Source organism: Notolabrus celidotus, chromosome 17, assembly GCF_009762535.1.
Source record: "Notolabrus celidotus isolate fNotCel1 chromosome 17, fNotCel1.pri, whole genome shotgun sequence".
Lineage (NCBI taxonomy): Eukaryota > Metazoa > Chordata > Actinopteri > Labriformes > Labridae > Notolabrus > Notolabrus celidotus.
The window spans coordinates 6,711,057-6,732,270 of record NC_048288.1 but is presented as its reverse complement, the minus strand read 5'-3'; the positions used below and the strand labels follow the sequence as shown (position 1 = coordinate 6,732,270).

Here is a 21,214-nt window from a genome sequence, read left to right as displayed (position 1 = left end):
AGCAGCCATCCATTGAATTTCTTTGTAAAATATGTTCAATGTCATCTTGTTCTCTCTCAGCCTCCTTATCATTTCTCTTATTTCCATACCTTTGACAGTTCTTGACTATGTGTTCCATTGTTTCTTCTTCTTTACAAAGAAGGATGTTGGATGTTTCCTTATTCCGACTGCACTACTATTCAATCTCGAGTGACCAAAATGTAGTCTAGATAGTATTATCCTCTCTATGCGATCTGTAGGTACTCTTCATTTTAACAGTTTTCCTTTGGATTCTGTACAACATGTATCCACTGTTCCCACATCTTTTGCCATTTCTCCATTATCTCATGTTTAATAATGGTCTTAAGTTCAGCTTTACTGTATGGCACAGTTATTTAAACACTAGTTATTTCTGTAGCATCCTATGCATACTTGTCCGCAACTTCATTTCCTTTAATTCCTATGAGCAGGCACCCACAGAAATATTGCTGTCAGTCCCATCATTTGAATTCTAAAATATTGGGTCTGCTTTCTGAGATGTTATGTTTAATGCTCATCAGTGATGAACTGGAGTCAGAACACATTACTGCTCTCAGTGGTCTTACTTCCTCTATCAATTGTATCGCTAGCAGAATTGCTACCAACTCCGCCGTGTACACAGGCAATCCATCCAGCGTCGTAGTGGGGGGAAAGTGGGACTGACTACCTAGGGCCCAAGTTGGGATTGGGGCCCTTAATGGGCCTGAAATATTATGTGTTTTGTACTACACTTTTGTTTTGTTTTGTTATAACTGCAATACGATAACCAAAATTGTCTGAATAAATAAACAAACATTCAGAATTCCTTTATGGAAATAAGGGGAGTCCCCATCTCATGCCTAAAGTGGGGAATTGTCATATTTTCACAGCATCAACAGTGGCTGAATCTGATTGAAAGTAAACTATAGGTTTTTAGAGTTGGTTTGAATTCATGAGGTTAGATTATACCAAATAATGCCCCCTTGTTGTTATTCAACCAGTCACTTGGCTTCAAATAATCTTGTTTGAATGGGTGCACAGTAAATATCTTGCAGAAACATTTGGAGAAATTGTAAATATATATATATAGTTAACCAGGATAGTTTAAACATATATTTCTGTTTAATGCAAATAAACCAGTAATATAACAGCAATGTTATATTGTGTAGGGTTGGCTGTGGTGATGGGGCTCACTGAGATATCTTTTCAGGGGGGCCAGAATTCCTGGTAACACCCCTGAATCCATCACTCACTCTTTTACTGTTTTAGATGTTGAATTCTGGGACAATGGACGCCACTCCTATTTTATTGCTTATGTTCTTTGAGGCATCAGTATAAACCTGAATAAAACCATGGTAATTATTATTTATATACTTCTGCACTGTTTTTGATGACTGCTGGACGAGGTATCGCGTAATCTCGTGAAGTATCGCGTTGAACGGATACTTCGTTGCTATAGCAACGTGAAGCTTTCTCTCGCCGTGTCTCAGAGGAAACAATGAGCGGAGTTAACAAACACCGAGAAAAAGAGGACAGTGAGGATGACTTTCGCTATGAGGAAGTTTTTCTGGAAGATGACTGCAGTCTGACAGAAGGTGAAGAGGATTTGGAGGCAACAGTTAAAGCCATTAAAGACCGGGCCGAAGCGAGCGCGGCTGCAAGATCCAACACGACCTCCTCCACACACGCCCCCGAGGCCGTGGATGACTTTTTACGCAACTTTCTGTCTCAAATGTGCATGACAGAAACACTGGACTGTTTCCAGACTGAATGGACCGAGGTGTTACAGACAGGGCAGGCGAATACAGAGCGGGCTGGTGTTGTACCGGAGGTGTACACCAAAAACAAGCATCTGGAAAGTGCGCTGAAAAACGCGCAGAGGGAGCAAGAGGAGTACAGACAGGCTGGATGTGCCGCAGCTGAGACCCTGCAGAGGGTCCAGAGAGCCAGAGACTTCCACAGACTGCAACATAAGCGTCTTGCCCAGGAGAAAAACAGGCTCATCGAGGAGATGAGGAAACTTAAAACGCAGTGTCACAGCTACGAACCTGAAGTGAAGAGGATGAATGAGAAATACAAAGCAGTTTTAAAGCAGACCATGCTGATGAGCTTGAAGAGAGACATGGTGAAGTCAGCTAAGCAAAGGATGCCATACTGTGAGGATACAGGTGAAGAAGGAGCAGTGGACACAGCAGGAGGGACAAGTGTCAAAGGGACAACTCATCACATGATCCAACCCAGACCGCCTTCATCTGCTAAATCCCACAGAGCCAGTCCCAGAAGGGCGAACAGACCCACTTCATAACTTACACTAAGTCACGTTGTTGTGTGATGTTAAGCTTCATTATGCAGCACAGATTTTGGGCACCAACACTTTACTGAATTATTTAAATGTTGACCTTCAAGCTCCTATGGTGAATTTTTTTCTTCTGTCAGACCATTTGCAGCAAGACTGATTGTTTCTGTCAGTATTAAACCACTACTGCAATGTGTAGAATTTAACTGCATTTAGCAAAAAATATTAAAATATGAATGAGTATGTTTAATCACCTGAATATGAAAGTGTTTTGATTTTTATTAGCTTGGTTTTGATGATATTCAATTCTGAATAAATTACTTTCTTGAGTAATTCAGTATTAAATATTTTGCAGTTCACTAGAGGACCCCCCTGCTATAAGAAAGACTGCAAGTTTTGCGTATAAAACTCTTAGATTTGATGGATTTTTGTCAACCGAATGGCTCCCCCTGCTGGATATATGAAAGAATACATGTTGAACTCATAGACTGAATAAGTTTGTTGAACTATATAATAATTTACGGTGGCCCTGAAGTGCAAATCACAACGGCAAATCAGAAAACACAACAGCACCAGAAGAAGTAGGTACACTCAGTCATGTCCCTGGAGGGTACCTTCTTCTTCCAGTTTGGTTAATGCCGTTGTGTTTTCTGATTTGCCGTTGTGTTTTCTGATTTGCTGTAGTGTTTTCTGATATGCAGTTGTGATTTGCACTTCAGGGCCACAGTAATAATTAGTTATTCTTCTTCTCGTAGTTTGGGCGCCTCCAGCTGGATGTTAAAAATAATCTACTTTAAGTGGAATATAAATTGATTTAGGCAAACACGATGGCTCCTCCTGCTGACCACTGGAAAGAATTGAGGTTAAAGTACATCAGAGTGAGATGTTTTGCAAAATCGTTTTTAAGCATTCGAAAAAAAACGGTAAACAGTGTAAAACACCAGAACACCTGGTAACTCATCCTTCTAAAAGTCGTGCCTACTTTTGATTTTATATCACATACAGCAGCTGTCTTTTAGAAAAGGTCAGTATAAATAAAGTCATCTTTGATTTCAAATCATTTTGATGTGCTTAGTGTTACAGTTTTTTTCAATTGCGTAAACACGATTTTGAAAACAGGTCCCATTTTATCAGAATGAACACACAAATCACACAACCACACACACAAGTAGCAGAACACTTCAGATCCTTTGCAAAATGAAACACTCTTCTAAAAACTAAACACTGATTTATCAAAACCATATTTTGTTACCATTTGAAACACATGTTTCATATGACTTCATTCTGTTTGAACCAATTACAAACTGCTGTTGTTAACCTAAAGCACTTATCAATTCTACTTCTCTGTGTACTTCACTTACAGTACTCTTATCACTGAGAAAGTGCAAATATACAATAAATTCACCAAACACTACACAAGACCAATGCTGCAGACTGATGAAAATATAATTTATTTCTCTCTATAGACCCAAATCAGTCAACATACCAACATGGAGAATCACAACAAAACATGTTCCAGTTTTCATGCCACTACAGTAATGTGAATAACACTGTAAGCTCAGCAAATATCAAACAAACATGAAATACTGTATCCAGCACAGGTTCAGTAAAAAATAGACTGTCAAATTAACTCTTAGAGAGTTGAATTTAACTCAGTTTCAGATAACATTTGGTCCCACTCTAAAAATATAGTAAAATTTACTCTATGGCCAGTGTTAACTTTTAATCATAACTTTAACCCTAATCATAACCTTTACCCTAATCATAACCTTTACCCTAATCATATCCCTAACCCTAATCATAACTTTAACCCTAATCATAACTTTAACCCTAATCATAACCTTTAACCTAATCATAACCTTTAACCTAATCATAACTTTAAGCCTAACCCTAATCATAACTTTAACCCTAATCATAACCCTAACCCTATTCATAACCTTAAGCCTAACCCTAATCATAACCTTGAGCCTAACCCTAATCATAAACCTAACCCTATTCATAACCCTAACCATAATCACAACTATAACCCTAATAATAACCATAATCATAGCTATAACCCTAATCATAACCATAATAATAACCTAGACCTTAATCATAACCTTAACCCTAACCCCAATAGTAACCCTAACCCCAATCATAACCCATAACAGTAACCCCAACCCTAATCATAACCCTAACCCTTTTCATAACCCTAACCCTAATCACAACCCTAATCATAACCTTAACCCTAATCATAACACTAACCCTAACTCTAATATTAACCCTTACCCTAATCATAACCTTAAGCCTAACCCTATTTATAACCCTAACTCTAATTATAACCCTAATGTAATCATAACCGTTACCCAGGGGTGGAGCTAGACTCTCAGCTCAAAGGGGATGGAGCATCCTCAAGGGGCCCTTCTGATAGTCAATTTCACAACTGTGGAACAGCTGATATAATTTTCCCTTACTTATCAATACAAAACACACATTCTCACTTATTGATCCAAGACAGCCTATAAAAGGCAACAGGTTGCTTATTGAGTTCAAATGTTTCAGCTGCACCGAGGACAGCACACAGCACTCTACTGCATTGATTAATGAATGGTTCATTCCTGATACCTATGACACTGATCTGTACGGGATAGCATGCTTGATTGGGTGAGAATAGAGGCGGGAGGTGTATGTGTGTGTGTGTGAGTCCAGTGAGAAGGTAAAATGCTCATGAATGAGACAGAGAAGCCACTGCAGTGTTTGTTGTTTAGGTGTTGGCTACGGCCCACAGTAGCCTGTGTTAGGTGGTGACACCCATGCCCATGCAAACCGGACCAGTTTGTCTCGTAGCTTCAACATGCAGTACGCTACAGTTTTATAAGTTATCAGATATACAAGTGTAACACCTGGGCACACATAATAATGCTGAAACTAAATTCAACCATGAAAATGTTCTTTGTGTGGTCCGGTAAACTTGGATCTCACAGCCCTCTTCATGAAGCTGCTCCTCATCTTCAGTACTTTTTTCAGGATCATCTGAAGTTGTTTTCCTGACATTTTGAGCTGCTATGAACCTAAAAAGATTTAAAGGCCAGCTGAGGCATCACTGCTACACTGGTCCTGCTAAATAGGAGAGTCCACCTTTAATAACCAGGTGAGATTTAATCACCACCTTAAGAAGATTTAACACTTCAAAAGCAATTTTCAGAATTACAGTAAGTATTAGTAAGTTTATATTTATATCATATCAGGCTATATGAGACATGATTTATACGGAAACAGGAAAATGATATAGAATTAGACATTGAGCATCCCCATAGTTTGAATGGAATGATCTGCGTTTCATATGCAGGATTTCCACTATGTGATTGGCAGTCGAATAAGTGTCACAGTTCAGGAAGGACCCAAGAGCAGATTTAAGGAAGAAGGTGGATTTATCCAAGACAGGCAAATCCAAAAACAGGCCAACAGGCAGTGGTCGAATTTCCAAGGAGATAACAGAACACACAGCAGGCCAAAACACACAGCAGGCAAGAGCACACATAACAATCTGGCAACCAGCAATGGAACTGGCTGGCTTATATACCAGAGGTGATTACCAACAGGTTGCAGGTGTGTGTGATCAGGAGAGAGCAGAGGGGGTGGGGCTAGGAGGAGCAGGCTGCTCCAGCAGTGTCCATGACAATAAGGCTCTCTAGAACAAATTGTTGAATATTCGACTATTTTGGATTTATATGAATACATGAACTATGTTTGGTGATATCTATATACCTGTTCTTATAAGCATCTCACACTCTCATAATTATTGTTGTTTTGTTGTTATCATTGTTTCATTTTTATTTGTTATCTTGTCCGGTCGGAGGGTAACAAAAGTAAAAAAAAACATGTTAAAATGGTTTGAACCTATAAGACATGTATCCTATAAATGAAGAATATTGACACAATAAAGTAAATAAATTAAGGTTGAAGCGTTTAAATAAAAGTAGAAACTAAACTACATCTGTGAGTGGCTGATAAGGCTGCATGAGAGTGGTTAATGTGAACTGATGAATAATTGGGAAAGTACATTTAACAGGAGAAGTATTTTTAAGTTTAACATTCATATGATCTCAGTTTTTTATTATTGTTATAATGATTTTATTTTATCTCACATGTTCCTCATATTCTCCTAAAACACCTCAGAGTCCACCAGGCCATCAGGTTTGGTGTCAGGACTGGGTTCAGTTCTAGTCTAAACCAATAGCTGGTTGTCACCTCCTAATCTCAGCACTCTATCTAACACTGCCACCTTCTCACAAAAGGAAGAAGCATCAGAGTGGACTTCCTGGTTCTCAGGATGCCAGCACAAAGGATGGGTGTAACTCTGAGTCTGAACAGAGAGGTGATGACTCATTTGAGGAAGACTTCTCTCTGATCCAGCTTCAGCTGACTTGTTTGGTGAGGAGGACTGGTTCTGCTGCTGAGGTTTGATCTTAATATTTGGTTGTTTATGATGAAGTCAGAAACATGAGGTGTTTTGGTAAATGGACTTGTACTTATATAGTGCTTTTCTAGTCTGTTTGACCACTCAAAGCACTTTTACACTACTTGTCACATTCACCCATTCATACCCATTCACTCACTGATGGTAGAGACTGCTATGTAGTGAGGGACCATCAGTGTTAGCTAATCTCATTCATTCACATTCACACACCTCTGAACAACAGAGTGAGCAATTTGGGGTTCAGTGTCTTGCTCAAGGACACTTCGGCATCTGACTGCTGGAGCTGGGATTGAACCGCCAACCTTCTGATTGATAGACGACCGACTCTACCCACTGAGCCATGTTCTTGAAGAAAAAATGAGCACTTTGTTGAGCACAGATGATTTGATGGAGACAATTCAGAAATGATGATCAGGCTCCTTTTTTTAATTCAGGTGATGAGTGTCATGTCATTCCTGTCAGTGAGCATGTCAGCCAACATGTTTCTGATTGTCCTCTTTGTGCCAGGTGAGCTGTTTATTCACTCAATTTCATTTAAAGCTGTTTATTATTTAGAGTTTGAACTTCATGTAAACAAAGCAGAAAGAGGGGTGCAGATAAGTTTCTTCTTCCACATGTTCATGTCCTGACTGCAAAATGAAATGATTGATACTGATGTTGTTAACAGGACTGGGAGAAAGAGCAGCATTTAACATACTACTTCTTAGTTTATCAGAAATACAAACTCTATGCTTTTATTTTACACAACATGATATTAACCATAACTCTGGTTTACAGGGGCTCTGACTAAATGTCCTGAAGATTCAAATGTCTTCATCTCTTCACCTAAAGAGATGGAAGCTCTGAGTAGATCTTGTTTGCTGATCCTGTGTAACTTCAGCCCTAGATATGAAAATGACTTTGACAGCACAAGAGAAATATTTGGACTGTGGAAAAAAGAAAAAGAAATTACAGACAGTCCACACAATGTGGTTTTTAACAGTAGTGGGACAGTTCTCAAATATCCAATCAGCATAACTGGAGACCTGAAGGAGAAAAACTGCACGACTCTGTTCTCCAACGTAGATGCAACATTTAAAGGCATTTACTACTTCAGGATTATGAACGAGCCATTCAGAGCAACAGCTGTCTGTGATCCTCTGAACATAACAGTGAGAGGTAAGATCATTTTGCTTTTCTAAAAACAATTATCAACTTTAATTTCAGTGTTTGAAATGACAAACTCAGATCGTTGAGTATTTAAAAAGATGTTTTCATGTAAACCTTTGTTTCATCTAACCCACAGATTCTCCTCGGAGCCCCAGAATAGAGATCTCAGGAGACCTGAAGGAGGAGGAGTCTGTCACTATAACCTGCTCAGCTCTCACTCCCTGTCCACACTCTCCTCCTACACTCACCTGGAGTCTCCAAAGAAACTCTCTCAACAACACAGAGGAAAACACAGATGGAACCTTTACAACTAAAATCCAGGAGAGCATCACTCTGTCAGACCACCATGACAGATACAACATCACCTGTTCTGCCACATATCGTGTGAATGAAGGCGGAGCTGTGAGGACAGCAGAGGAGACAAAGACTCTCAGTGTTTCATGTGAGACAACCAGAGTTTGATATTGACTCCAGGCAGAATATGATGATTTATGGGATGTCAGTTTATCTTTCTTTTTCCCTCAGATGCTCCTAAACACACCTCAGTGTCCATCAGTCCATCAGGTTTGGTGTCAGCAGGTACCCTGGTTAACCTGACTTGCTCCAGCAGAGCCAATCCTCCTGTCAGCAGGTTCATCTGGTTCAGGATCCGCAACAACAGACTTGTGATCGTATCTGAAGGAGAGTTTTACAGCTTTAATGTGACTGAAGGAGAAGTTTATTACTACATGGCCACCCATGCTCTTGGTATTCAGATGTCTTCAAGGATTCATTTGAGTATTTCAGGTAAATAAAGAACTGTACTGAATATTTGTATATAAGTCAGCCCAGTACTCCACTCTCATCTGTTAATGTGTATTATGTATTTAATTGTGCCTTAGTAATGGCCTCCTGTTAATAAAGCTCATTAGCTGTATTTGTTTATGCAAAATAATCCTCTGAAAGTAAAACATTAACATGTGAAGGAACAAAGAGTATATTACAGTGCATGATGTTTCAGACACATTACATTATAAAGCATGTTGTGTTGTTACAGATCCTTCACAGTTCAGGGTTGTTGTCTACATCACAGTCAAGGTCCTGGGAATAGTTCTTCTCTACAGTACAATCGTCATCTTTGATTGGTGAGACAAACTTTCAGTGAAATGATTTTTAGCAGCCAAACACTTAATAAAGTTTGACATCATGCAGAGTAAGGTCAGTGTTCACTAACGCCGTTTTTTTTTTGTGCGGGCAGCGCTTATTTTCTATTCAAACCAAATATTAGTCAGCGTTTCAAGCACTCAGCGTCCTCAGTTAAAAACAGTTCAGCTTTATGAACACCACTGTCCATCAATGTCACTTCCTGATCACCAACCATCAGAATCAAGAAGGGGCGGGGCTTCTGATATCAGCCTTGTCAACAACAATGGCAGAGGTCTGTACACAGGAGAAAAGTTATCACACTTTTGAGGTATAATTTCAAAGAGCTGATGCTCTGACATCATTTATATCAATAGTTTTACAGTTTCTAGTTAAAATGTCGTTGAATGAAAGCAAATATGAAGCACACAGAGCATTTAAAACAGACATAACGTCACTATTGAAGGAAACAGTAGTCATGCGGGACATCTTTCGTGACCTAGCACCAGTAACCCCTGGTGAGAAGCGCTCTGAACTTGAGGTCGTGGGCACTGCCAGCACAAAAACATGACTGAGTGGATACGGCCCCTAAAGGATTCTGGGTAGCCATCTTTGAAGATTGAACAACACAGTAAATCAAAAGTTCCTTCAGTGTGAACTTAGATATCCATGATGCCTCCATCCACAGCAGTGACAGGAGACCAGAATGTTTGGAGCCAAATGACATAAAGGAAACCTGATCTCTCATGAACTCTGATTTACTGAGATCAGCTCAAAGTGCTGCTGCTGTTTGTCTTTCTGACTCCACTCTGTCTGTGTGTTTGCTTCTCTCAGGAAGGTGTACGCTGACACTGTCAACAGAGCGCATGAGATTCAAGCTTCATGAAGGAGAAGAGGATGATGTTGACCTCAGTATCATTTTGACCTAATATAGAATATAGCTGTATTTCTTTGTCCTGTTATTCTTACATATTTAATGTTGTTAGCTTGCAGCAGATTGATCAGATATAATCAGTAGGAAATAAGACACATGTTTTTGTTGCATGGCACATAATTGAATGATAATATTCTGCAGCTTCACCTTTACATGGTGCAGAAGTGTGCTGGTTTATGGATGTGTTTGTGTTATCATGTGTGTTTCTCTAAGTGATGTTTTCTTTGTGAATGAAACTGTTTCTTTTCAATGAGAATGAAAGATGAATGAAGTGAGACAAGAGATGAAGAAGAAACTTCAGAACTTTGATTCCAACAAAGTCAACCTTTGAGGGTATTAATGTATTATTTGAAGTTTTCACCAAAGCCTGTTTTCCTTATTCAATAAATAAAAAAAGAGTGTTGAACTTAATACGCTCATTTTCTTTGATTGGCTCTATTTACAGCTTCTTTAGAAACACTCCTGGTATAGGTGACTCACTTTGTTTCACATTATCTAAAGCTTGTAAAGATGCAGGACAGGAAAAGTAGTCTGCAACATGTTCCCTACTTCCCCCTGAAAGCATCTGGATTCATCCAATCAGGGCTTAACTCCTTCATACAATAAAGCTGTCATATAACCTCTACATGTGCTAACACATCTTCACAAACATGACTCAGTCAGCACTGTGGAGCAAACTTTGAGGTAAAGTCACATTCATTGAAAGACATGTGAAAGGGAACAAACTGCAGCCTGTGTGTGTTTGTTCTTGAAAGTGTACTCACGGAGAAGGTATCTCTGTAGGTGTGTTTGGTTTGCATGATCAGCATGAGGCTGATCCCAGTGCAGCTAATGAACTGAATTTAGTGAAAGAGAAGAGGTTAAAGGTGAGCTGACCATGTTCTGAGCAAAGCTTAGAGAGAACATGTAGAGAACTTTATGAACAGAGAGGAAGACGTTCATTTTCTCAGTATTTTCATATCATATATGTCATATATTTATTATATATGAAGCTTATGGGTTTGTAATTAATACAGTGACAAATGTACAAACTTAATATTAATATAAATACATTGAAAATTAAGTCCACTTTAAGGAACTTAAGATGCAGCTAAAGCTTAGAGCATCCATATGTCATCATATAGAGCGTGTTCTCCAAATGAGCAGCTAATGAGCTCAAACTACTCAATATACTGGTTCCAATAAGACATAGACTATTGTAGTGACTACAAAGAGCCTCAGCCTCTCAGGCTGAGGTTGGGCCTAGAAAAGTGTCTGACGCGCTAAGAGCAAAAATCACTGATGTACAAAAAGTATGTTTAACTTTTTATTAACGAAAAAGGAAAATCAACTCATGATAAAGTCCACAAACAGACAATTTAAATGATCAAAAGAATATAGCTAAAATAGCGGTTAACAAAAAGTAGGTAGACCCAGCTCACCCCCTCTCTTCCACCTGCAAACAAAAGAAAACAGGTGGCCTAAATGAATAGAATATCCCCGCCCCTAACACATGACCTGTAAATAACATAATTAACTGACCCCACAATAAACCATATTGTAAACAAACAAAAACAAAAAACACCACAACAAATCTACAAACAATAAACTACCCTAAACCTCAAAGTAAGATACTATAAACACTCAAATCTGTTGTAATGTTTGTGATTAAATTCCTTAATTTTAGGAGATGTTTAAACACAATATGTGGAAATGTTGGACCAATAAATGCAGCTGAGATTATTATGTATTTTTAGGAGCCAAGGTTTATTACTCAGCAATGAATAAATATCTTCAAGACAAAAACTTTGTCTCATTGAAGTACAAAATAAAATGTGGAACACTAGATCAGTATGAACATTGGTACACAATAGGTTAATGAGATTTTAAAAGCCTTGTCAAACATTGGAGCATATTAAGATATACACAATTTAAATGAAACTCCAGTCAACCCTGGTAATGTGACTGCAGAGCCGCCTCTGCTGTCAAACTCACTGTAATGTATGATCACTGACTGATATATGTTTTACAACTCTTCATCAGACACATTTGATTTATACAGATTCCTACATACATCATAAAAAGGTTAGAACAAATATGAACTGATCATGTGATCAGTAATCGATGACTGATTTTGGAGTCTGGCTATAAACATGACCCAACCCTCGTGTAGTTATTCACATTAACTGAAAGTCAACCAAAACAATCCAAGAGACTGCAGGTGTAGATTAGCTTTAAGCTAACTCTGGTACCATGCATCACATGGGAACATTAATGAAGCAGACAAAACTGCAATCTGTTCTAGAGTGTAGAGTGTAAACAACTAACAACTTTATTCCAAAGGTGTCACATACCAAATATTTGATAGACGATGCTGGATTTCAAACTAAAAAGATAGCATAACACAACATGTGTGACTCCACAGCTAGTCCAGCCTCCACTGACTCCACCTACTGTCTGTGAACAACACACAACTCTATCTTAAAGGGACAGTGACTCAAAACCTCTTCACCAAAAAAGGAACTAATTTCCTACGCTTTACCATAAGCATTTCTTCATCAGCACTAACGTTAATTAAATCAATAAACAGTCATTAATAAACAGTAACTCAACTTTGCCTCATGCAGACAATATTGAATATTGTACATGGTCCCTTTATAAATAAATCACATGAGATCTAAATATTCCAGGAGCTCAGCCAGCCCAGGCAAGCAGTGATAATAAAGCTAGGCAAACACACAGGTCCACCACTAAACTGTCATCATGTGAAGGTAGATCAGGGTTTGTGTGTAAATGAGATGTTGGATGGATGATAAAGAGATCTGCTCTTTTTGTGAAGTGTCTTCAGATAACTTGGCTCATGATTTGACTCTTTAAAAATAGAAATGGATCATTTACTGGTTTCTAGGGTCTCTTTGTGCTGCCATGAACAGATCCTCATTGTTTCTCAACTTGAGCGTAGAGATCCTCTGGGCTGCTGTCTTCAGTCTGTGTTACGCTGCTTGCTGGCTGGGACACTTTGACCTGTGCGTACTGTTGTATCTTGACCGCCCGTGATGTGTAGATGCAGAAGGAATCTTCGTGACACTGGCTTGCTTGCATAGTAATACGTTTATTACAAGAAAACAATACCAGTATCGAACAAGCACCCGGAATGCTTGGGAGAACAGCTCTGCAAATCTGCTGACTCCCAGAATGCTGTTGACCAGCACCTTTTATAGGTCTGTCAACCAATGACATAGCCTACTGCAAAGCCCAAACTTATCTTGATCTCTAGTTATCTATTTTACCCTCCTGGGCTCTGCTAGCCTTAGGGTTACAAAACTTATCCATGCATGTCGCTAAATTGGAAGGGGGTCTCAATCTAATTTCCTTGAAAGTCTGGGAGAACATAGGTTTCTCCTTGACTTGTTTTACGTCAGTTACTTATTAACTATCAGATACTTCAGTACACTGAGTCCTGTTCCTGTTCCTGTCCACTGTCCTGCACCAAGACAGAGAGAGGTTCAGGTCTCCTCACAGAGAAGTGGATCTCTCCATAATGGATGGTGTCCTCTGATTGGCTTGCTGGCTGTTGAAGAGTCAGCATATCATCTCTTTGACTCTGAAAAATACATAGAAGAAGAAACTTTCAGGAGGGTGGGTGCTGTGTTGTTTCCCAAAGTGATATTTATTCTGAGTGGAGACCCCCAGGGTGAGATTCATGGCCCTTCTTTGTTCAACCTGTATATGCCTTCACATGTCCATATCAGACACAAACACTGTGTATAAGAACTATAACAGCCAAACCCAATGACAGTGACCCAGAGACTCACCTTATCATTACTCACAGTAAATACTATGAATGCAACTCTCCTCTGTCTAAACTAGAATGTAAAAATCACAACTTAATTTTCCAGCTTAATTCAAGAACTACAGAATAAAAACTCAAAGACTGAGCAAGGATTCATTCAGTCCTTTGGTCAGTTCTGAGTTAAACTCTTTAAACTACTCCTTCACACTGGTGTCAAGTTACAGATTTTAAAGTGCTGTTGTTCCTCCTTTATCTAAACCCTTTAAACAGATTCAACCAACAAGAAGTTGTGTTCTGCTCACAGTTTCTAACCACAGTGTTAGAGTGATGCAACAAGCTGCTTCTACACTCTGGATGGATTTCTAAATGTGCCACAAAACAGAGAACCTCTAAAATGTCCTCTACCTCAAGTCAAAGCTCTGGCTTTCACACATCAGAACACAATAAACAGATCTGAAGACCTCAAACACACAGTTCAGCTCTGTGAATACACTTTAATAATATCTCACCTGAGTCTGTGGAGGATGATGCTTTGACTTAATCCGCCTGGAAGACAGAGATATCATATTTATACTGAGGCAGATTAATGAGGCAGATCTCACTGGGTCTCATTCACCAACATCCTCTTCAGATTGTTCTTACATTTATTCTGAAGAACGTTTCTCACAGAAGTCTACGGCACATTCATGAACGCCTCTTAAACTGCAAGTTTGAAGCTTGTGCTCGATGGTCCTAATTAGCAAAGTTGTACTCCCCTTAAATGCCCATATAAGGGCATGACACTGCAGGGCCACACAGAAATCACACAGGCGCGTGAGAGGAAGAGAGAGACATCGGGAGTGCAAATTAAACTATAAACCAATTAAACTAGATAATTTTGTTAATCCGAAACGGAGGCAGAGCTGCTGGAAGTGAAACACAAACAGGTTAGCTTTGTTATTATACTTTGTGGCCTCAGTAGTGAATATAAACTAATATAAACGTTTTAACAAGAAAATAACGCACAGCAGATGAAGGGAAATAAAAAGTTTGATCTCAAATCTGAAGGAAACATTTCCTGAGACAGAAGACACTCATCTCGACTTCCTCAAAAGTTATTGATACGTTTTGACTGATTGTGTTCTGAAAGCTTTAAAATGATTGATATGTGACAGATCAGTCATTAATAACCTGTGTATAAATGTAAGTCATGTATGGGTGGGAATTTCACTAAACCATATATTTGTATTTAAACTGTAGCTTATGTTATTGTCTTATGCAATCTTAGCATATATTACTTTAACATTTAATGTTTCATGTTTCTAAGTCTAGGTATCTGAACAGTTAATTCTGATCTGATATTTTAATAATTCTTCACATATTCATAAATAACATTTTGCAGTTTAAAGCAAACATTGCATGACTGAAATAACATTTCAACAATTAATTACACTTTTAAATCATGTATTCAGAAAAGTATTTAATGATATAAAGGTGCTAAATGAAGGAAAAAATCCAACAGGTTCACTCATGTCAGCACTCAGATGTGTGTCACAGTGCTCTAGACTGTTCTTAGATTGTGTTAAGAACAAATCCCAGATAAGGAAACTTTGGTGAATGTCAGAATCTTCTTAAAACATACTATGTGGGTTTTAAGAACTAATATGTTCTTAAGAAGGGTTGGTGAATGAGGCCCAATGTGTGCAAAAAACAACAACATCCAAATCCTGACGTAGTCTAGAAGAAGCTTCTTAAAGCTGCTTCAGAAAGAAACTTCATGAAACTCAGAGAAAATAAGAGTTCGGTCAAAGACAAGAATGTGAAGAAAGCTTCTTTTTGTTGGTGCTGAATGAAAAAGAGAAAACATAATTTTATACTCATCTGTTCCCTGGATAACTTAGTTTAGTGAAACTTACCACACACACACAGCAAGGCAGATGAGGAGAACAACGATCCCTCCGACAGCTGAACCCCACAGAAGAGAGCGAAAAGAGCTCACTGCTAGAATAGAAAAACACATTGAAGTGAGTGAAGGAAGCAAGGGGAGGAATTACAATATTTAAAAGCTCTACTGAAGCCAACTGTATGAGAACCATTTAAACTAAAATAAGAGACAAACAAACAAACAAACAAACGAGAAGAGCTACTCAGCAGCAGTTTAGGATAAAAGACAAAAGATAACACTGCTGACACCGAACCTGATGGACTGATTGACACTAAGGTGTTTTTAGGAGCATCTGAGGAACAAAGATAGACAACATAAAAGTCCTTCAGAGAAGCTTTAAGCAGTACAATAATGAATCTGTAACTCTCAGGAGAAGTCTTCAAGTCTCACTTTTACTCATTGATTCTTGTGGTTTCAGCCCTTTTTTAAGGTTCTACATTTTAGTGAGTTTTCCTCTGTCCAACACTTTCTCTCACTAAATTATTTCTCATCCTGCATATAAACACTATTGCTTAAAATACTTCATCCAAAGATAACTGGAACTCTTTCCAACTTTATCACAGTTATGTGCTTACCTTTGATATGCAGGTGGATATCTGAGGACTTTCCTTCACCAAGATAATTTGTGGCCACACAGTAATAAACTCCTCCTTCAGTCACATTAAAGCTGTAAAACTCTCCTTCAGATACGATCACAGTTCTGTTGTTGCTGATCCTGAACCAGGTGAACCTGCTGACAGGAGGCTTGGCTCTGCTGGAGCAGGTCAGGTCAACCAGGGTACCTGCTGACACCAAATCTGATGGACTGATGGACACTGAGGTGTTTTTAGGAGCATCTGAGGAAAAAAGAAAGATAAACTGACATCTCATAAATCATCATATTCTGCCAGGAGTCAATATCAAACTCTGGTTGTCTCACATGAAACACTGAGAGTCTTTGTCTCCTCTGGTGTCCTCACAGCTCCGCCTTCATTACCAGGATATGTGGCAGAACAGGTGATGTTGTATCCATCATGGTGGTCTGACAGAGTGATGCTCTCCTGGATTTTAGTTGTAAAGGTTCCATCTGTGTTTTCCTCTGTGTTGCTGAAAGAGTCTCTTTGGAGACTCAGGGTGAGTTTAGGAGGAGAGTGTGGACAGGGAGTGAGAGCTGAGCAGGTTATAGTGACAGACTCCTCCTCCTTCAGGTCTCCTGGGATCTCTATTCTGGGGCTCCGAGGAGAATCTGTGGGTTAAGATTTATCATAGAGACAAACATTCTGAGAATAAACTAAGGATATAAATGTAAATACATACATCAACAGTAAAACATGTGTTTTTCTGCTTCTCCATGAATGATACTGGACACTTTAATTCTGACATTACATTTAATGTGGTTTATTGAATATTAGATCACCTGCTTATAAAGCTGTTTTAATAAATGAGATTATTTCAGATTATCACATTGATTTATTCTCACTCACTGAAACCTGGCTGTGTGAGAATGAATACCTTAGTTTAAATGAAGCTACTCCTCATTGTCACCTTAATGCTCATAACCCTTGAGTAACTGGCCGAGGTGGTGGAGTGGCAGCAATTTTTAATTCTAGTTTTCAAATTAACCCTAGACCCAAACTAAGCTATAGCTCTTTTGAAGGCCTTGTTCTCAGCTTTCCCCATCCAGCTTCTAGAACTGTACGACCAGTTTTATTTGTTATACTTTCCCGCCCTCCTGACCCGTACTCTGGATTTTTATCTGAATTTTCAGAGTTTTTATCTAGTCCTCAGCTCAGATAAAACAGTCATTGTGGGTGACTTTAATATTCATGTAGACGTTAATGTTGTATTCATAATGACAGCCTTAGCATTGCGTTCATGTCCCTGCTAGACTCAATTGGCTTCTCACAGGTTGTAAACAAACCTACTTACCGTTTCAATCACACCCTCCGTCTTGTTCTGGCTTATGGCTTTGAAATAGAGGACTTTTCAGTCTTCCCACAGAATCCTCTTCTATCAGATCACTTTTTAGTAACTTTTGATTTCCTCCTATCAGCTTCTACTCCAGGTAACAAAGACATACTAACCAGAAACTTGTCTGATAGTGCCGTAGCTAAGTTCAAAGAGGCTATCCCTGCTGCTTTAAATTCCGGATTTTGTCGAACCTTAGCTGAAAGTTTGTATGCTAGCACCAGTCCCTCTCAGCTGGATCAGTTTGTAGATGATACTACAGGTTCTCTGCAGGTTACCCTGGACCTGATCGCTCCCCTTAAACAGAAGACTATTAGACAGATGCTAGCTCTGTGGTATAATGCTCAAACCCGTGAACTGAAACAAACTAGAAAACTTGAAAGATTATGGCGCTCCAATAAAACAACTGAAACCTGCTCACTTTGGAAAGATAGTCTTAATAAATATAGGAAGGCCCTGTAGCATGCTCGAGCTGCCTACTCCTCCTCTCTATTAGAAGAGAATAAAAACAACCCTGGATTCCTCTTCATCACTGTAGCCAGGCTGACAGACAGTCATAGCTCCATTGAGCCGTGTATTCCTTTAGCCGTCAGCAGTGATGACTTCATGAGCTTCTTTAATGATCTAATCTTAAAGATTAGAGATCAAATTAGTAACCTCTTACCCTTAACTTTAGGACCCTTTACTAACAGTGAGATCATGGAAACGACTTTAAAACCAGATATATACCTAGACTGTTTTTCACTCATTTACCTACCTGAATTGGTTTCAGCAGTTTCTTCAGCTAAACCATCGTCCTAACTATTAAGCTTATAGTTAGAGCTGGATCAGGCTCGGACCAGCTCTTAGTTATGATGCTAACGGCTTAGACTGCTGGGGGGATTAACACACTGGGATCCTGTCTTTCCCTCTCTCTCCTCTCTCTGCATGTCACTTACTTGAACTCTTCCTGTCCCATTAAAGTTACTAGCAGCTGAATGTTCAATGAAAAATAGCCCCAAGTTAAACAGGGTCTTGCTCAGACAAAGCATAAATTGATCTCACTTCTGTCACAATAAAGTCACAGCCTGAGGGAAAGACAACAAAATGATCTTACCTCTCACTGTTATGTTCAGAGGATCACATATAGCTGCTGCCATGAATGGCCAGTTCATGATTCTGAAGTAGTAAATGCCGTTAAATGTTGCATTTACGTTGGAGAACAGAGTGGTGCAGTCATTCTCCTTCAGGTCTCCAGTTATGCTGATTGGATATTTGAGAACTGTCCCACTACTGTTAAAAACCACATTGCTTGGTCTGAATGTAGGATGGTTTTCTTTATACCACTGTCCAAATATTTCTCTTGTTTTGACAAACTCAGTATTCCCACTACTGCTGAAGTTACACGGGATCAGCAAACAAGATCCACTCAGAGCTTCCATCCTCTGAGGTGTAGAGATGAAGAGATGTGTCCATTTAGGACATTCAGTCACAGCACCTGTAAACCAGAGTCATGGTTAATATCATGTTGTGTAAAATAAAAGCATAGAGTTTGTATTTCTGATAAACTAACAAGTAGTATGTTAAATGCTGCTCTTTCTCCCAGTCCTGTTAACATCATCAGTATAAATCATTTCATTTTGCAGTGAGGACATGAACATGTGGAAGAAGAAACTTATCTGCACCCCTCTTTCTGCTTTGTTTACATGAAGTTCAAACTATAAATAATAAACAGCTTTAAATGAAAGTGAGTGAATAAACAGCTCACCTGGCACAAAGAGGACAATCAGAAACATGTTGGCTGACATGCTCACTGACAGGAATGACGTGACACTCATCACCTGAATTAAAAAGTCATCATTAATCTTAATTTTTAAATTATCTTGATCAAATCATCTGCTGAAAAAAAATGTATTCATCATGAACAACCAAATATTAAGATCAAACCTCAGCAGCAGAACCGGTCCTCCTCGCCAAACAAGTCAGCTGAAGCTGGATCAGAGAGAAGTCCACCTCAAATGAGTCTTCACCTCTGTGTTCAGATTCAGAGTTACACCCAGTCTTCATCCTTTATGTTGGCACACTGAGAACCAGGAAGTCAACTCTGATGTTTTTTCCCTTTTAGTGGAAGTGTCAGACAGACAAACAGAAAGTTGAGGTGAGGTGATAACAACCAGTTAATGGTTTAGACTGGAACTCAGCCCAGTCCTCTGTGAGAATGACTGATATTTAAGTAACACACACTACAACAGTTGAGGCCCCCAAGCTTTAGTTATTTCTCTGATTATTGTTTACTCTCAATTCTTTTTACTGACACCAAACCTGATGGCCTGATGAACTCTGAGGTGTTTTATGAGAATATGAGGAAAATGTGAGATAAAATAAAGTCATTATAATAATAATAATAAAAAACTGAGTGTGAAATGAATGTTAAACATGATTGTTAAACTTAAAGATACTTCCCCTGTTAAATGTACTTTCCCACTTCTTCATCAGTTCACATCCAACCACTTCTCTGAAGAAGCCTTATCAGCCACTCACAGATGTAGTTTAGTTTCTACTTTTATTTAAACAGACATCTGAAACTGTTTGTCTTCATTAAAATAGGAAAGTAAGACATCTGTCAAATGTCTCGTAATGAACTTTGTGATAAATGCTTCAACATTATTTTATTCATACATGTCTTATCGGTTAAAACCATAGACTGTATATAGAATCTTTACACGTGTCCTGAGTTTGAAATAATGAAAGCTTTGACGCAGCTGGGCTTTGTGCCTAAATGATCTCTTTCCATTTGGACAGTCACATTGGTTTTTAGCATACAGAGGAATTGTTTCAGAGGATAGAACCTGAATCCAGGCACTATTGCACTTTGCGTCATGCATTCTAGACCGTGCTCTGTGATCCGTTATCGTCTTTTTCTGTTTGTCTTTGATGAAGTCCTTCCATAGACCTGCATGTAGAATGATGACGTTATTTTTGATGTCATAAAGCTTTTCAACCGAGGTTATAAATAGGACCCGTGTGAGCTATGACAGTCAGTCCACACTCCCTCCGGGAGTCGTGGAGAGCTCTTCTCCCTGTGGAACCTGGAGTTCCCGGGTTGAGACTGTGTGTGTGTGTCAGACGGAGATCTCGGGTTCCGGGTCTGTGCATCACGCTGACACCCTCCTGTCGGTGCCCTGCTTCCACCGTCAAGCATGGCCTCTGCTGGACAGGGGTTCTGGATCCGGGACCTCACCGGCAGGGCAAGCTCCCATTTCGATGGTTGAAGCTCAGAGCTCTTAGTTAGTTGGGTGGGTGGTTAGTTAGTTAGTTAGTTAGTTAGTTAGTGGGGGTACTTCCTCACCTTAGCTAGCTTACAAACTGACTATTTAGTTTATTAGTAACTTAGTTACTAATGAGCTAACCAGCAAACACACTGACTCTTAAGTTTGTCAGTTTTTGGATATCACCAAGCACTCTGTCTTACGCAGTGTTTGATGCGCACTGTTTCAAGTGTGTGTTCTTCTTCCTCTATAGTGAGACCTTTAACTCTCCTGTTGTTTTAATTGTTCCTTATACATTCAGCCAAGGGTTCTACACAGTGCAAAGATTTGTGGGGATAATACATCCCTCTGTTTTGTTCCTCTTTT

At 39.1% G+C, this 21,214-nt stretch overlaps 2 protein-coding genes across 2 annotated transcripts; one reads left to right on the top strand and one right to left on the bottom strand.

The window, feature by feature from the left end:
- Positions 1-7,189: 7,189 nt before the first annotated feature.
- On the top strand, positions 7,190-10,240 carry LOC117829223 (sialic acid-binding Ig-like lectin 14). The gene is made up of 6 exons (XM_034706821.1): positions 7,190-7,259; positions 7,530-7,910; positions 8,038-8,343; positions 8,427-8,687; positions 8,938-9,025; positions 9,858-10,240. The coding sequence occupies exons 1-6, from the start codon at positions 7,190-7,192 to the stop codon at positions 9,907-9,909; spliced, it is 1,158 nt and encodes a 385-aa protein (XP_034562712.1). The 3' UTR covers positions 9,910-10,240.
- A 2,955-nt stretch (positions 10,241-13,195) lies between these two features.
- LOC117829188 (sialic acid-binding Ig-like lectin 12) lies at positions 13,196-19,417 on the bottom strand. The gene is made up of 7 exons (XM_034706779.1): positions 19,348-19,417; positions 18,697-19,077; positions 16,573-16,878; positions 16,229-16,489; positions 15,625-15,709; positions 14,239-14,275; positions 13,196-13,540 (listed from the first exon to the last, which is right to left on the bottom strand). Exons 1-7 carry the CDS (start codon positions 19,415-19,417, stop codon positions 13,382-13,384), a joined length of 1,299 nt encoding a protein of 432 aa, XP_034562670.1. The 3' UTR covers positions 13,196-13,381.
- Positions 19,418-21,214: the final 1,797 nt, after the last annotated feature.